We start from the raw sequence: 17,882 nt of genomic DNA, 5'->3' as shown, positions 1-17,882 counted from the left end.
TATGGCAGCTCCTGTTACTTGCCCAGAAACCTCTCTGAAGGAGAGCACTTAGGGTTTTCTCTGCTACCCCAACTACAGTGAGCACCTAGGGGTGAGCACCATCCAGTGTGCCTCGGCCTTCAGCCATCTGATACACCTGTACACACACCTTGTCTCAGTAGTCGTAGGTTTCCTAAGGGTACAGACACTATCCCTCCCTCTCTGTGTGGTCGCAGGCCTGGTCACATGCACAGCAGATGCGAATCGGCTCCATAAAGCTTTACTGCCATGTGACTCCATCCGAAGTGAGGGATGGGCTCCCCCTGGCATTTTTTTTTTACCCACACACACCAAGGCACCAAGCCAAAATTAGATCTGAGACAGAATGTTTCATTCGCCTTGCCCTTTTAAATGGCCTTTAGGACAGCAAGAGAAAAAGCCTGTGGATGGAAGATTGTCAGACTGCCTGTTGAGAAGCGTGGCACTCACCACAACAGCCCTGCAACTCCAGGCGTCTCTTCCTCGCTCTAGCGCTGACGGTAACCACACCCTGGGCTGAAAAGTCCAGACGACACTGAAAGGTACAATGTGTAACCACAGACCTGCAGGTCCACGACCAGGAGGACATTTCAAAAGTGCCTCTGTGATCACTTTACCATCTGAGCACAACCTTCCACTGGCTCCCTGCCACCCGCAGAATGAAGTCCACGCTCCTGAGCTCAACACTTGGGCCTTCACAGGCTGCACCAACGTGCCCGTTCGACTCAACCCATCACCTGGGCCCATCCATTCCTTCTCCCAGGCTCCCTCCCTGCTGGGCTCTTCTGACTCAGCCGGGCCCTTCTCTCCTCTGGACCCATTGCCTTGGACTTCCCCGAGCCCCCTGCTTTATTTCCCTCTTCAGCCGCCTGTTCTCCTGCCAGTGCGCACCTCTCGCCTAAAATCTAAGGTCCTCAGGGGCAGAGACTCACCTTCCCCGTCCTCAGTACGCACTCAGACCCAAGTGTTTGGGCAGCCTTTGTGGGAAACTGGATGAGTCCCAGCAGATGGCAGGAAGTTTCCCATCAGGATTAAGCCAAAGGATGTCTCTACAGTGTAAGGCAGGGGGGTGGCAAAACATAGCCCAGTACCTGTATTGTGAGTAGGGTTTGTTGGACCACAGCCAGGCTCGTCTGTTACAACGGCCGAGCTGAGTAGCTGCAAGAGCGAATGGTCCACAAGGCCTCAGGTTTATTATCTGTCCCATTACAGAAAAAGTTTTCCAAAACCATGTCTAAAGCAGTGTTCCCATATATTTACACACTGAAACACTGAAAAAAGAAATGCTATTGTGTGGCCCATGGGAATAAACAAAAAGGCCACTTGTAGTTAGAGACACCTAGCCCTGGAGTTATGGCTACCCCCAGAAGGCTGATGGGATCCATGTCTCAATGCACCTGTGACCTTTCACAGCTCCCGCCACAGCTGTCACTCAAACCACAGCTGCTTCTGTAGCCCTATGTCCCAACAGAGCTATAGGAAGAGAGGTGCAGACGCCCACCTGTCCAGGATGAACCTGAGATGGCAGGACTAAGTGACTAAGAAGTCATAGACCTGAGGCCTAAAGCAAACCCTCTAGTAATTGTGCGATTTCACATTTCTTTTCCTCAAAGTACTCCGTAAAACAAGTCTACACCTTCCTGCTGGCTGAAGAACATGTCCTACATATGTTGAATCAAATGAGCTCCAGCCCTTATCCAGGCAAAGAAACCAAAAAATCACTTTTTAAAAAAGTAGAAGGCCCCATATGAACAAACGTCCAGTACCCGTCATTCCCTTGGACTAGCAAGCCCAGAAGAGAAGAAACTCGGGGGAAGAGTAAGATGCCGACTAACCAGCCTGCACACCTGTCTACCCATTGTCAAAAGACACAGTTCCCAGAGAGCGCCCCCCTGAGAGCTGGGCCCAGCAAACCCACTAGAGAGGGCTATGCTGCAGCTTCACCGCCCCATCGCTCCCTTCTGCTGTGGCAGCACCTTCCTTGCCCATCTTGGTCCGTCACCCATCGAACAGTGGCTCTAGAGATGTGCTTGGGCAGGCGCCTGCTCCCCTGGACCAGTTTCCCTGGCCCCAGCTGGGTGCTGCCAAGTCTACCTTCACGCTTGGTCCAGGAGAGAGCCTGGCCTATGAAGAGACCATCCTGCTCTCCTACCCCGGGTGCCCCTCAGCCAGCTACCTCCCTCTCTCACCTGGCCATCCACAAAAGCCCCTGCCTTTAATTCTTCCAAATCAATCCTCCAGAACCCTCGCCGTTTTTGGAAGGTGGTAATCGCTGAAGAGCATAGCACCAGGGCCTTTCACGAAGTGGCCCCACTCTGAACATCCCACCTGCTACTTAGCCCTCCTTCTTGAAACCTCACCACCTGAGGGAGTAAACTCCTACGCAGCTCAGAGGCCTTTTTATCAGACCTCTGACTTCCTGCGCGTCAGTCTCTCCGCAGGCCTGCCTCCTCTCCGGGACTGAGTGTGAGCCCTGCGTATCCTCCTCCCTGTACCGTGCTCTCCATCTTGGTCAGGGCTGTCGCCTTCTACTCAGTTGTCTTAAGCTGAAAATCTTGTTTTCTCTAACTGTTCTTTCTCCCCCAACACAGAACCTGGTCAGCAGTAGCAGGTGACAATGAATACTTCCCAATAAATCCACGTGTCCAAGAGGGGAGAAGTCGTCTTGTCAGTGACACACGTCACATCAGCACTCTGTCCAAACTGACATCCCATGGGAGAAATTCCTCTGTACCAAGCCAAACAATTAGCTTCGTGCTTAAACACTCTGGTAGCATAGAGTGTGCTTCCCGCACCTCCCACGGCAGCCCAGTCTGCCATCACCGAGGCACGCTAGCTCAGTCAGCTTTCCCGAAGTCGCCACCTCCCCGAGGTTTTCACCTCCCAGGGGATCTCCACCATATTCATGCAGCTTCCATGGACATGAAGGAAGTAGGCAAGCTGAGCAATTCCTGACACTAAATGACGGAAGGGTCCAATGAGAGCCCAGCATCAGAGCACTTGGGAAACATCCCTGTGAGGGTGAGCCTTTTGGTTAGTGCACATAAGGGAAAACCTAGCCAGCAACAAATGTCAGCCAACTGAACTGTGGATGAAGCTGAACCAAGAAAGCACCCTTCCAACTTCCAACGGCACGTCCCTTCCTCTCCTGCCAGGCCCTGGGCTCTCTCCAGTGGCAGTCACTAGTTTGCACTTTATTGTAGGGCTCACAGTACAGAAAGACGGTCCATGGAAATAGACCCAACTGTGTGGCTGGTACCAAAAAACCCAGCAAAACCACATAGGCTGCTCGGCCTTGGGGCAAGCGAACAAACAACTGAGCCTGACGTCTGGGTTTTTTTTTTTCCCCATGGGGGGTGGCGGAGGCAAGTTGCTTTTTGCTTGTTTCAAACCAAGAAAGGTAATACATCCTGGGAGAGGAGACTTGCTGAGGGCCCCGAGAGTCAGGACAGGCTGCAGTCTAGACCAGTAATATGCCATAGTATTGAGCACAGAACCACCACAATGGGAGGGCCCAGCCACTTACCAGCTGGATAATTTGGGACAAGTTATTTTGTCTAAGCCTCCACTTCCTCATCTGTAAAAGGAGATTTCTAGATCCCATAACCTGGTGGAGCTCAATCTCATCCCTAAGAAAGTGCCTCTGTTAACTCTAAAAAATAGAAGAAATAACATTTCTTCTATGTCGTTAAAAACTCATTTGGAGCCACAAACAAGCTGGGTGGTTCGGGGTCTCCGGGACTCCGTTTCCTTCTGTGCAATGGGAATAACCCTGTGTACTGCTCCTTCTCCAGGTCTGACAGGCAGAGCAGGGAAGGCAGGGGTGACTACAGAGGGTTCTGCTGAGTTGTCCTCTACACTGCCAGGCTCTCAGTCTCCTTCCCACACAGGTCCCTGCTCTAGGCCTGATACGACCTGGGTTTAAGAGAAAGTTCCTTCCTCTCGTTCCCCTCTGGGATATGGCAGGTGGCTCAGAAAAAAAGGCCAGTTGCCAAGGATGCTGGTGACTCGGGGTGAGGGAGGAATATCTTCCCCTGAAGAGGATTCTGCATCTATTCCCACACCCACTGAGCCCCGACAGAGGCCCAGTTGGCAGTCACAGCAGAGGAGCTGGTGCAGGGGTTTGCAGCACAGGCAAGCAAACCAGTTCAGCACAGTGACTCACACAGTCGTTCAGAGATCTACAGCTGTCCATCCGTCCAAGCAGGGCCCCTACAGCAGGGCCAACCTAGAGCAAAGCCTCCTGACCCCAGGCTGTCAGCTTCTCCAAAGCCCAAGCCAGGGGAGACCCCTGCAATCAGAAGAGGCCGCAGCAGTCTGCCCTTCGCGCTTGCTCAGGGACCTCCCTACACTTCCACCTCAAACCTGGGCTGCTTCCAGGCATGCCCCTTTTCCTTTGCCCCAGTGAAACAAAGCCTCACCAGCTTCCCTTTAGAGTCTGACTTAAATCTTTTAGGACATCCCCATCACCAACCTCAGGCCAGACAGACTGTACTCAGAGCATTAATTAGCTACAAAAGCATCCTCAGTTTATACAGCCACACCTTAGTCTTCCAGTCCTGCTAGTTTGTTAAATAATCTTTTTCAGTTGGTCTGAAAGAAAATAGCCCTATTTCTAGCCAGGATATCTCGTCTAAAAGGGGGTCAAGACAGAGCCTACATTCCAGCCCCGAGTCTAGAGCAGCTTCTAAGCCTATGAGCTCAAAAAGGCCCTGCAGGGCCCCAGCCAGCTGTTCAGGCCTTACAGCTCCACTGGGCCCTGCCCCACTGCTGCATATCACCTTCCTGTCAGAACCTGCAATGTGGTGTGATCACCTGCTAATCATTAGCCAAACATTGTTTATGAGCCGTGACTCTTGGGTTTAAATATGTGGACTATAGTTGTAAATACATAATATTTATGTCAACGAAATTACTAAGTGCTCTTTCCAACATATAGCCTATTCTCTAAAATTTGTTAAAAATAACAGTGAACGACAACAACAAAAACCTTAATTTAATCAAAAGCAAATCTTAAAATCATTTTGAAATTAACAGGGTGTTTTCACATGACATATGGATCAGAAATTTTGTCTGTTAAATATGACTTCCATTAAATTGAGGTCTGAAAAAATCAAGGATTTACTCTACACCAACTTTAGCATCTTCCTTCACTCTGTTTCCTTTTTTCCATTCCTGCTGCTTCAAACTACTGCTGCCCACAGCCCAAAATGACCTAACCTAAAGTCTACTGTTAATTACCTGGGACATTTAGCTGACATTTGAATGCAGAGACCAGATTTCATACAAATCATATAAAAGGATCAAGACAGAAAAAATGGAAACAAAGCAGAGAGACTGGGCTCCTAGGGGGTGAACTAAGAGGCTGTCCTCACAGCAGCCAGGCTAATCCTGCAGCAAAAAGGATGATTCAGGACCATACATCTCCAGCCAGGACATGCTAACCAGACTTGCTTAAACTGCCTGAGAGGTTGGAGACCATCTCCATGCTACCCACCAGCAGAGGCAGCAGTCTATAGAAATGGCAAAGTTCTGCCAAGAAAAACCAAGATCTTCCTTAGAAGGAGCAAGTAATTAAGATATGAATGACCAGTCAAGGCAGAAAAGAGGCTCGCCCTCAACCTTGACTCCAGGAGGCAATGATTCCACCAAACAGCGACAGCTGAGGAAAGGAGTAACTTCTATCCAATCATTAATTATACAAATATCTTGGGTTTAGGAAAAGCCTCTTGAACAGAATGTAAATCTATCTTATTTGCCTTTAAAGGTAACACCCAGTCCTTGTCTACAGTTTTTGTAACCTTAGAGCATCCTAGAACTCAACCCACTTAGCGCATCCACCAGCAGACGGACGCAGCTGCTCACCCTTCCTCAAAGGCTTCTAAAGTCCACAGATTCATGCCGACTGGCCAGACATGGACAGAGAGACGCATATCCTTTACTCAGGTATCTACCCATTTTTCCTTTTGCTGAAAAGCAACTTCCCAAGTGTGCCTAGGCAGACAGATAAGTGGATAGATGGATGGATAGATAGGTTTTTTCCTAAAATTAACAGAAGGAGGCCTTATGTAGTGATGAGTATAGAGTTTTTTCCTTCCAAAGTGTTGAAATAAACTGGAAGGCAGGAGCTGCAGGAATGCTATTCAGAGAAGCATCTGAGTTGAAAGTCTTCTACGCATGCCACCCGGACTCCTCTCTCTTTTCTTTTCTGTAGTAACTTGCATTCTATCTGCCAGGCAGTGGTGACTCTGAATGTTGGATTCTGGGGCTGGCGGTAATCACCACAATCTTTTCTTACTGATGCGCTGGTAGGAAACTTGGAACTAGCAGGCTGGTATTCTAAGCTTAGCCTTCTAAGCACACTTAAATCCCACAGCAAGTATTTATGAGCCCCTGGCAGCAGACTTGCCAGTGATTTCACCACCACAGCACAAAAGTGAGCCTTTCATCCAGCGCAGATCTGCAGACCTCCCCCACTCTCACTAAATGGGTGCTTTGTGTTTCGTGTCTAACCCCCAGATGCTAGGACAGGCCCCTCCCAAAGCCTGGGCGCACCGAAACCTGTCAGCACTAAGGAACCAATGCAGTTCCCCCAAGTAGGCCGCACACCTGCTTCTCAGCTACCTGCCAGCATAGCTGTGCCCCCCCCTCACATACTTTGTGACCTCAGCCAACCTTAGGAAGAACAGTCAACAGTTCCTGAGTACTGACTATGTACCAGGTACTACTCAAAGCACTTTAGTGTATTAACTCAACTGATTCCCAAGCCCATGGCAATTCGCTGGAGGGGGAGAAATTCTTTGGTCCAGATTCCCACATGGTTTCTATTCCCTATTTCTAGCTGTGCTGTAGAGCTTACATAACCTAATTTGCATTATGGTGCTATTTAAAAAATCTCCAAAGATCACTGCTTCGAAGCATCAATGGAAGCTGTTAGCTCCTACCTAAAATGATAATGTGAGAAAGGATATCTATTCTTACAACTAGCTCAACTCGAATTCTTGACTTAAAACTGTCTTTCTGGAAGATGCTATTGGAAAGGAAGGGACTCATCCTTATATAAGAAGTCCTAGCTCTATGCTCTGTACATAACCGCTAGAGACACACACATGGGCACGGAAACTCACCTCCGCGGGAGATAGTTTCTTGGCTCTGTGGTTGTCATTCATTTACCATCCATCTCCCTTCCAGGCCTCCTGGTGACACTGAGAAATCCATGGTCACTGGGTGGCATGGCATCAGTACCAGTCTGAATAAAACAGAACCTTTTTTGTTCTGACCACCACAGCCCCACCCCCGACCCCAGCAAGGAGGCACAGGCTTGAGCTCAACAGCAGTTATGGGAAGACCATCCACAGAGCAGGCTGTTTTCAGTTCTAACAGTTCTTAATGGCCCTGGTTTTTAGGGCTCTAGATTGCTAGAATTCTAACTGCTGGGGATGGGATGGGGGAAGTCTCCTTAGTTCATTCCCCTACCTCACTACTTAAAATCTACATTCACTGCAGTTATAAATAAGATCTAAGAAATAGAGCAGTAATAATGAAGGGTAAAATTAGAAGGGTAAAATTCCCCTCATTTGATACAGAAAAAATAAATTTGGTCAGTATCTGAATTAACCAGTTTCTTCTTTGCTATTATTATAAAAACTGCTTTAAAAGGACTGGGGTATCTGTTATTCATTTCATTCAGTTCACTTACTTGAACAGAGGTCCATGAACATAAACCAGAGTTGGTTTCGAGCTGTCAGACTGGCAGGGAAATATTTAAAATGAGTGAATTTTCAAAGAATGCCCATTTTAGTGATGTCAGACGGCCTTATTAATTTATAAATAAACTATTAAATAAGTTAATAATCTTTTGACACTGCCAACGCACTATTTGCCTCCCAATATAGGATATCTATAATAGACCCAATTCCACCAACGAGACTCTCAGGCTTAAAGCGATCCAGTGGGTAGGCCTCTGTTTTGCTGATACCCAGAAAAGGACCTGGCACATAATAGGCACCTGGCTGTTTGATCAGGACTGGAGTGTGCTTGGTACTAGTCAGCTAGACCTCATACAACTTCTATAGATGCGGAAGCCACATTCAATGTACATACAGATTCAGTATGGAAAAGAAAGTTGTTCCAGCAAATCTTCAAGTTAGTAATAAAAAGAAAACTGCTCCTCAGAGACAAATATAAAACATAAAATTCATTTTAATCTATATATATAAATACAGCCTTAGCACAGAACATCTGACATGTGAAATGCATTTATGGAACGGGCTAAACTAGGCAAATCCTTATTAAAATATTTGGCCTAACCCTCACATCTTAAACTCCATGATGGTTGAATGAGGTGGGAAATAAATCATCTAGCTGCCTAACCTAGAAAGACAAGTGAGTTGCTGTATGTCTATTTGGTCTCTGTAGACTGCACATTTACCATTTTGAGTACTACCAAAGTTGGTTCTGCAAACAGCTTAACTCAGTAAATTTTATAGTTTCCCATAGTTACCTTAATATTTGGGTGTTTTTTTTTTCATTTTCTATTGCTTTTTTTTTTCTTTTTTCTTTTTTTTATGGCTTCTTGCTGCTGTTGTATTAGGGCATACAACATAGATCAGAGATTTTCATTTCTCAGAGAAGTTTCTCTCCTTGAGAAATTGGCACTTCGATCTCGCCTGTGTAACAGGCTACATAGAAATGCACCCTGCCAGCACTGTTACCAACCTCGCTGCTTATGAAATCCCAGCACTTTGGCCCAAAGAGTGCCCTGTTAAACCTTCCTAGGCGAACTCTTTCTACCACCGAATTCTTTCAAACAGGTACATGAGTGAAATTCACATATATGCTATATCCTAAGTTTCTACACACATACACACACACTTAACTCAGCAAAAGTGAAATGTCTCTTGAATAGAAAGTAATCAAACAAGGGGATTAAAACAAATGTTGAAAAAAATTATTTTACATTTAGATCATACAAATTTTTAAAGGTAATGTGATGGCATAAGACCTAAGGGATCAAGTACATCATATATGATTGTCATATATGCATGCATGTTGTGTTCATCGACTTTAATTACTTTTCTCTTTAATCAGAAAGTAAAAGAGCTTACCTTTGTATACTGAGAGCACAGCTTACAGTCACTATATCTCAGCCTATTTTATACAAGTGATATGGCTACGGAGGTCCGAGGAGAACGAGAATAAAGTGAGATAAACGTGCTGAAAACTGCTTAAAAGTATTAACCTGAAATACACAGAGGGTCCAACACCAGTTTTAAAAATACATTAACGAGGTATTCCCAGCTCTTCACTTAATAATGGTGACTGACTGATTCATGATTTTCAGACATTCACCCACATTTTTAAAAAAGGTTAATACCAGGACAGTCTGTCACGTTTTGTCCCCGGGTTAACAGTTTGAGAGGACTACAGACGACCTCAGGACTCCACACTGCACAGCACCGTGCATGGCATTGAGTCAGTGTGAGGTATGTGGGAAACTGCCTGTACCATTACCTTGCACAGGAGATGGGGTGCTCCTGAGCCTGAAGGAACACAGGCTGCAGGTCACAACCCTGGCGGGGCACCAGCCCCCATGCAAAGAGTATGGCTTCAAGGAGGACCCCTATCTCTGAGAAACTATAATAGCACTAACTGACACAGTCAGGAATGCAACTATCCAATTATGTGCTAAAAAAGTGTAAAAACTGTCAGAAGATACAGCACAGCTCATACACTAATTCTAAGTTCTACATTGGTCTGTAAACTCCCTGACAAGAGACTATACACTAGGAGGGGTTGAGTACATATATTGCTAGGTTTCCGAAGGAAAAGTTTTAGAACAGACACCGTGGCTTTGAGTAAAGTATTGCTCTTCTTTAAAATATTCAGTCATTGCTTTCCAAAAGAAGGTGTCAGAGTTGTGTATCTGAAAGCTGGAAAGCCTCAGGGGTCACATTGCTTTTAAGACCAAGACATAGAAATTGCCATTTCAAGCCAGACAACCTGATGGTTCTAGAAGTCAGAGAAGAAATCTTGAGGGCCCAAGTGAATAATAAATGGTGCGACGCTCAGAGGCTGGCAATAGGGGCTGTCAATGAAAAAACCACCTACAGTGGAGAAAAGAGCAGAGAAGCAAAACTTTATGTTAATTTCACAGAATTTGGTGAAGCCAAGAGCTTCATTTATATTTCTCTGCTCTTTCAGCTGTAAGTGGAATTTTCATTACAAAATGGAGGGGTGGGAAGGGTAAAGGAGGGGGTAGGGGGGACACTTAATTCGTTACAAAATTTAAACAGTTGAACTTGCAATGGTTACCACTTCTAACAAAGGACTGACAGCTCAATTATTTTAAGTAAAGCAGAGAAATGTAAAAGTTTGCAGCAACTGGGCAGGTTTACAACATGGTTAGTAACTTCCAACAAACAACAAAATTAAAAAATAAAAAGGACTTGGTAGAAACCATTTGAAATGACTGCCATCATGTTGGAAAACAGCACAGCTCCCTTTTCACCATTGTACAGGGGTTGAGCTATGAAGCTGAGTCAGCTACTTCAAAAGAATTTTCTAAAGAGAAATCTCCAGAGAGATTCCAACTTGGAATGCAAATTTGACGACCAATTTCAAATGACAATACAGCTGCAGCTGCCAATTAATAGTATTTCAAAAACAAAGAGGACTATTGTAAATATTTTATTAATAAAATCTGGACACTACCAGCCATGCTTTTTCTTCTCAGTGATGGCTCCGTTTCATCCATAGGTCAGCAAAACAAATCAATGAAACATGAAAACTCCCAGCAGAAATGGGCCCTCCTGTTTAGGTCTAACCACTAATACACAGGATGAGAATGGTAAATTCACAGCTACTTCTAGCAAGTGATGAGGTTTTATTAAAGAATCACCCACCACTAACAAAGACAAAAGGTCAAGGAGCAGAAGTAACGAACAAATCACTGTGTGATAATAAATAGACATCTGAGAAGTGGCACTAACATTTGCTTTACATTGCCGTTTCACACTCATTTAGTGGTCCCAAAGAATCTGGCACATCAATCTGCCATGTTCTGTGAGGCCCATTCTCACTGAAGGGCACTGTTCCGCTCCAAAAAACAGAATTTTAGAGGGAAGAAGAAAGCTAATTCAAGACACAGCAACTTATAAATCTCGACATGGGACCACACTGTTGCCTTCATGGGGGTGAGTCCCTTAATGAAACCATTACCTTCTAGTAACATCATAGGCTTTCCAAACAAGGTGAGAATGCAAGTGGAAGACTCAGGTCTGCACCCTTTACAGAACAGCACGATGGTACCGACTCATCATTTGTCACCAGCTGAACCAGGTGTCTGAAAAATAAATGCTGACCCATGGCTGAAACCTGTCACTTTTCACAGCAGCACTCAACAAGAACTGGGACAATCGAAGAGCAAGTTTTTATGGGGACCCTGTTGCTGCTTTAGATTCTGATGTAATTGAAGAGGAAAGGAAGACCCTTCAGTGAATCCCAGAAAACTTGCTATGTTCTGTCTGCATGAAAAAAGCGAGGGAGTGAACACAGTGTCTTACAGAGAAGAAGGCCACAAGAACGAGAGGGTGACTGATCGATTAATTTATTATTTTTTAAAACTTGGGAATTCGGAAACTAAAATAATCACATTCCTCCTTTCCCATCTCTGGGTGGTGCCATCGTTTTGATAAGCAATGCTCGGGTAACAGAACCCCCCGGATCAGGGGAAGCCCTTGTACAGCAGGGCACGAAGGGCTCACAAAGGAAGGAGACTGGCTTGGACTCACAACAGCCTTGGCTTTACTTTAGCAGTTTGCTTACAAATGGATGGGTTTCTAGGGTTAAGTTATTATTAGTTTTCAACTCTTTGTAATTTTATACCAAAACATATAAAAAATAAGCTAAAACAATATTCGAACCCATATTTTATTGGCTTTAATTACACACTTCAATATTTACAAAGTTAAAGTTAAATGAAAAGTCTCTATTGTATTAAAAAAAAAATAACTACAGCCCGACTTAAGTGCCCTGGGGCAGATACATGTCAGTCAGCTAGAACCAGCGGCTGCGTCAGGAACCAGGCAGTACTCTGGGGTACAACAAAGCAGTTTATTTGTGATCAGTGTTTGAGACTCTATACATCCTTCACAAATTTAATTTTACATAATCTGATACTCCTCTTAAACTTTGAACTGCTAGACTTATTTCCCTACAACAGAAGGGCTGGTATAAGTTATTTTCCGGAAATGAGGTACCGTTTCACAGAACTAGTTTCTTTTTTTGTTTGTTTTCAAGTTTTAGAGAACTAAATTTGCATTTGTTAAAATCAAAAAGTAGGAAAGATGTTCTTTACAAATAATTTTGATCAAGTATGTGTTCAAAGAAAGCGGGATAAAAAGGTTTGTCTCTAACATTCTGTGTTGTACTGTACTGTTGTTCAATAGGAATTAGCTTCTGTCATTTGCTAAAAGAATGAGTAGTGGGGAACAGGATATGTTGGGAATTTCATAACGGGTAACAGAACCATTCTCTTGGGTAAACCTACAGAGAGAAGAAACGGAGAGGACTCCAAATAAGTTCGATAATCCAATAAAAATTCCAGGTAAAAAAAATCTTACAATAATTATCATTAACCTTTTCCAGATTAGTCAGTCAACATGTACCATTTTGGAAGAGGCCCACAAATTTCTCACAGACCTCTAATTTTTAAATTGCTCTTAATATTTTGATAATATTCTCCACTCCAAATTAAGATGGCTAAAAGCAACTTCATATGAGTGAGCTGCCATGAATGCTAAAGATCAAAAGCAGTGCTGCTGATTCATATGCTAAAGTGACTCTAGAAATGCACATTCGCTCTCCATTTGGCAAATCAAGTTTTACAGGAGAAACAGGGATTGTCAAGATTCAAAGCACATAGCTCCGTGCAGGCCTGAGCTCCCCAGAAAGACAGCTCCAAGTGGAGGCATGACCAGGTGTTTAGCTTATTAATGGCTATTGCCAATATTGGCATGGCAAATCTGGAAAGATTAATAATTACTTAATTTTGTAATTAATGAGTTCTTGTGGCCTCGCAAACTTCTGCATACTCAAGCATGATTTTGAATCTGCTCCTATTTCTATTCTAATCTTTAACCTATGGAGAAATCACAAAGCAGCAACAGCAGGTATTCAAGAGCACCAGATGATCAGAGGGAAATTACCCCACATGCAACAGCTTTACAAAGGCCAAAAGACATATTTACCTTACAGCCAAAATAAAGCATCGTTTTAGTAGGTTGGCATCACAGTAACATTTAAAACCAAATCTTTTATGTGAAAAATGGGGGCATCAGATTTCACCAGCTTTGGAAGTCAGTTATATGGCACATGGAGGGGAGGAGCCTTCTGCAGGGGGGCTCAGAGCCGCAAGGTGAAAGTACAGTGTTAGAGGAAAGGGAGGAACGAGATAAAAAAAGATTGAGGGAAAACGTGAATGCAGCCTAGAGCCTAGATATAAAAGTGCTTTAAAAGGAAAAACAGAGGTCTAGCAAACCTTAAAAAGACCATGAGACTGACTATGTCTACAAGAAAGACAAAGGCGGGAGACCTGCCAGGAGGCAGATGCTCTGGTGCTCACACAGACAAGCCACAGGGAGGCTGGCGAGTAAAATGTGTCCGATACACTGAGCAGGCCTGACTCACAGGAAGGAGGCGGTAGTCAGGACATCCAGAATCAAAAAGGAGCTGGACAGTTTGACTTCAGAGGCAATTCTGGGTGAAAGCACACCCTTGAATGAACCCCCACTTCCTGCTCATCAAGATCTGAGAACAAAGGAATCTGGGGAAGCCTTGACCCCACCAGTGTGCCAGAGGGGACCTTCAGGTAAAGGATTCAACTTCAGACTCTGCACTTTGCCTTGGAGAAAACTCACCCCGCATATGTGACCCTTGCAGCTTCTCCACATCTTTCCAGGATATAAATTGTCTATCTTAATGGGGAAAGAGGTCAAACTGTTCACTTTCTACTCATTTCCACAGTAATGAAACCAGGTGAAGCTTCAATTTAGCAGTGTCTTAAGGACCCATGATTTCCATCCAAACAAAAATGGAAAAGTTGATGCATGAAGAGAGAAAGCATAATGAAAGGCCTTGAGGTTCATGGAGAGGACTAAAGCCCAGGCAGCCATACATCCAGGGTCTTCCCCGTCTGTGTACATTCGTGCCCAGCCAGGCCACACTGACACACACACACATGCACGCACACGCTCTCTCATGAGTACACACGTTCGCTCCCTTCTTCTCTCAATGACAAACATCCTGCAGATGGCTGATTCTAGAACATGTAGCACCTAAATTAGGAAAATGTCTAAGAGAGCATATCACTGACTCCAAACCTATTGCCTCCATTGCCACATAAACCACATTCAAAAGTTATCCAAAGGGCCATGAGGTTCACTTCTGCATTTGCTTTTATGTTTTATCTGCAGAGGGAGAAGGACGCTCCTGTGATTTTCTTACTGGTGCACAGATGTTCTGCAGCAAGCACGTAAGGAACACTGCTGGTGATGCCCCATCACCTCTCTAGGACTGTTTACGCCACCTCTAAAGCAAAATTTCTGGAAAAGGGTATGGCTACAAATTTGAAGTGAGCATTTCCTATCCCTAACATAAATCACCCGCAGTTCAGTTTCCAACCAGAAACTTAAGTGTAGCTACATAACTGGCAGGCAGCCAAGCTAGAAAGTGCATATGGCCCTTCAGTAGCCTTTGAATGGAGTATAAGTTGGCTGTAAGAACTACTTAAAATACTTAATTTCAGTATGGTCAGAAACAGGCAATTAGAACAAGCAGTCCTTCAGTCAGGCAAAGCGAGAGAAGAGCAACTCCAACCAAACCCAGAACCACAAGGTTGTGGCATTTTCAAAGGGAATTTAAGTTGGGTCACTGGAATGAATAGGTCTGAGATCCTGCAATTCATTTAAAGAAACCCTAGATACAAACTGTGCTTGGGATTGCTGTGATACAGTTGTTAATAGGAGAACCCAGTAAGACAGTGTACATACCATAGGCAGGGGCAGCTGTGCTGTAACCATAGGGTGTTCCATAGCCTAGTGCAAAGAAGAAGAGAGCAGATCAGTCCAGGACAAAGGGCAGCTGGCACTGGCCCGATTCACAAGTACCACCGGGCCTGGCACTGTGGGCCCCGAGGACTTCTTCCAGATACTGGATGAATGAGAACCATCCCAGGTTGGCTCTAGTCTACCAATCCCTTCAGGTGTGCTGAGAGGAGAAGATTTCTGTATGGCCTACAAGGCTCCCCTGACCTACAAGAGCATCGTGTCTCAGTCTCACTGTGCTTACCATACTGTATTATAATTATCGACTCCTTGTCTGTGTTCCTGGAGAGGCAGAGACACTCTGCAACACCTGAACCTAGAAGAATGTCTAGCAGATAGTAACCACGAGCTAAATATAGTTTGTTGAACAAAGGAATACTCAGAACCACTCTGATGACCAATTTCTCAGAGCTGGAAAACAGAACTTTTCAAGTCTCTTTCCAGAAAGCAGTGACAGAGCAGGCTGGAGCCTCAACTGCCATTCAAGAGGGCACATGGGTCAGGCTGTGGGCATGTCTTGTTGCTACCTGAATTCCTGGCCCCAGGACAGGGTCTCTTAGGAAACAGTAAAATTGACATTAGCATCTGCTACCTATGAAAAAAGGCTCATATTGCCAATAGAAACAAATACAAAGAACACAGAAGATTTTGAGTCAGTTAGTTCTGGCACAAGTTTCTCATATGTCCTTAGACATGTGATCTCTGACTTGCCATTTTTTCATCTGTAAAATGGGAAACCTTCCAAGCTACTTTATAGTGTTGTAGGGATTAGGAACCTTTAATCTTTCAGTAAAACAACGTTAAAAAATATAAATACTAAATCACTTGGGTAAATTTCTAGGAAAAATAGGTTTCTAAAATAGAACAAGGGCACGAAATGTACATGGACCCTTCACATTGTACCCACAACAAAGCAAGCTCTTTTACATTACAACCCCTTTGTATCACTTCTCCTGCTCAGAATTTTTTTTCCTCCTTCTCTAACCAACTGTAACTCATCATTTAGATCAGGACCAACTATCACCTCCTCTGTGAAGTTTCCCAGGCTTTCTGGTTACTCCGTTGCCCACTCATGTTACAGCTTGCATCACACTGCATGGTGTTTACTCAAGTGTCTGTTCCTACCCCATCTGACCCCAGGCATTCACTAAGACAGATGCTAGGTCTCGGTCATCTTTGAATGCCCAGTTCCAAATTTCTTGTTTGAAACAAAACACTCAAATGTACACTGAACAAGTAAACTGCTTTGAGGGACTAATTGAAACATTTCCTGAAAGATGAAATTTTTTCACTTTTTAAGTCTATACTTTAGTCATACAAAACTGGGGTAGTATAACTTGTCTCAATTTTACTCTTAGTGTTTGATGCTCACTAGTTATTTTAAGAGAACACGATGTACCTGAAATAAGCAGTAGGAACAGTATCAGAGGCCAAAAAAGGAATTTATGCTTAAAAAAGTGAGTTGTGGATCAAATCCAGGAAAAGGCTGGTTGGCTAAGGCTATAGTTTCAAGGGTTTTACCAAAACCACCTTAGAGAGAGAGGAAGCTAAATTATTTAGCTGGTCACTGAGCAGGCCATTGGGGCTCTAATCCTGACTTCACCTCTCACTAGCAAGGTGACTTTGAAAAGTACCTGTTCTTTAACCCCTCTGAACCTCACAGTGTTCTGTAGTAATTTAGTTGGCAGGAAAATGTAATTAAATATTTGTAAAAATACTTAACTACAGCCCCTGCTGCACAGCATATACAGTACTCCACAAATGGCATATAGTCTATTCATAATCTAAACCGGTCTCATCTGAATCTTCTCTAGGCTGTAAAAGAACTTCATTTTTAAAAGCTTCAGGAGACAGGCCTTTCACAGAGGTCAGTGTGATGACGTCAATGTGATGACATAAGAGAGAAGCTGCTACAGGGCAGATGCGCCTGGCAACAGCAGACATGAATGCTTCCCTTCACATTTACTGTCACTAGACAACAGCTGCAGGAGGTAAACGTTCAAGACTAAGCAACCACAGACACAAGCAGGTGAAGCCCCAATAGAAGATGTAATCAAAGGCAAGAAAGCTCATCTCAATAACTTGCCTATTCTTGTTAAGTGAAAGCTGCTTCCTTTAAACAATGCATTAAATAAGGCAAAAAAATTATTAAATTTCAGTAAATAGTGAGATGCACAGAAGAACGTCCTAATTTTGGACACAGACTGTATTGAGCTATATCTACCCCTCCCCCCCACCCTAACACTCATCTTTCAGTGCCCTCTGTCTCCTTAAAAGGCATAATCACCCAGTCTAATCCCTCCAGCTAAACATCCTAGGAGGTACCCTGGAAACTTCTCTCTTTTTCATTCTCCATATTAAATCCATCAGTTTTGCTTCTGAGGAAACCTTCAATCTATTCACTTCCTGTCATCCACTGGAGACACCCTCATTGCTTCTTGCCTGGGCTACTAGTTTACGAAAACCTTAATTTGTCATGCCCACTTCTGTTCCTACAATCTATTCTTCACACTATAGACTGATCTTGAAAAACAAAGTCTGATCTCGTCACTTCTCTCCTTAGAATCCTTCGTGACATCCCTTAGGATTCTAAGACCAAATTCTAAGCCATGGCCTCCAGGACTGGGCCTGAGCACCCAGCTTTAGCTGGACTCACTCCCCTATCCTCACCCCAGGGAATCTCCACATTGCATTCTGGCCTTCGAAGTCTTCAAATGAGCCAAGCTCCCTACCACCAGCACCACAAGGTCTCTGTACAGG

The 17,882-nt window shown here is 44.3% G+C and overlaps 1 protein-coding gene across 5 annotated transcripts in view; it reads right to left on the bottom strand.

Moving 5' to 3' along the window:
* STRBP (spermatid perinuclear RNA binding protein) overlaps positions 1–17,882 on the bottom strand; it is a 122,529-nt gene that overhangs the window by 2,283 nt on the left and 102,364 nt on the right. Inside the window, exons 17-19 of one of the 5 annotated variants that reach the window (XR_013999893.1) lie at positions 15,069–15,113; positions 9,126–9,259; positions 7,146–7,267 (exon numbers count right to left, since the gene is read on the bottom strand). Coding sequence is in view for 4 of the 5 variants with exons in the window: in XM_081151723.1 (XP_081007849.1) it covers positions 10,030–10,124; positions 15,069–15,113 (140 nt within the window). In the remaining variant the exon portion in view is untranslated. Of the gene's footprint in view, positions 1–7,145; positions 7,268–8,585; positions 9,260–9,960; positions 10,125–11,610; positions 12,565–15,068; positions 15,114–17,882 lie in introns of those variants that run through there. The other 4 variants (XM_081151722.1, XM_081151723.1, XM_081151720.1 and 1 more) reach the window with 4 other exon arrangements.

The sequence above is a fragment of the Miniopterus schreibersii genome (genome assembly GCF_964146895.1).
Source record: "Miniopterus schreibersii genome assembly, chromosome: 11".
NCBI classification, from domain to species: domain Eukaryota; kingdom Metazoa; phylum Chordata; class Mammalia; order Chiroptera; family Miniopteridae; genus Miniopterus; species Miniopterus schreibersii.
This window is presented reverse-complemented; position numbering and strand designations above follow the sequence as displayed.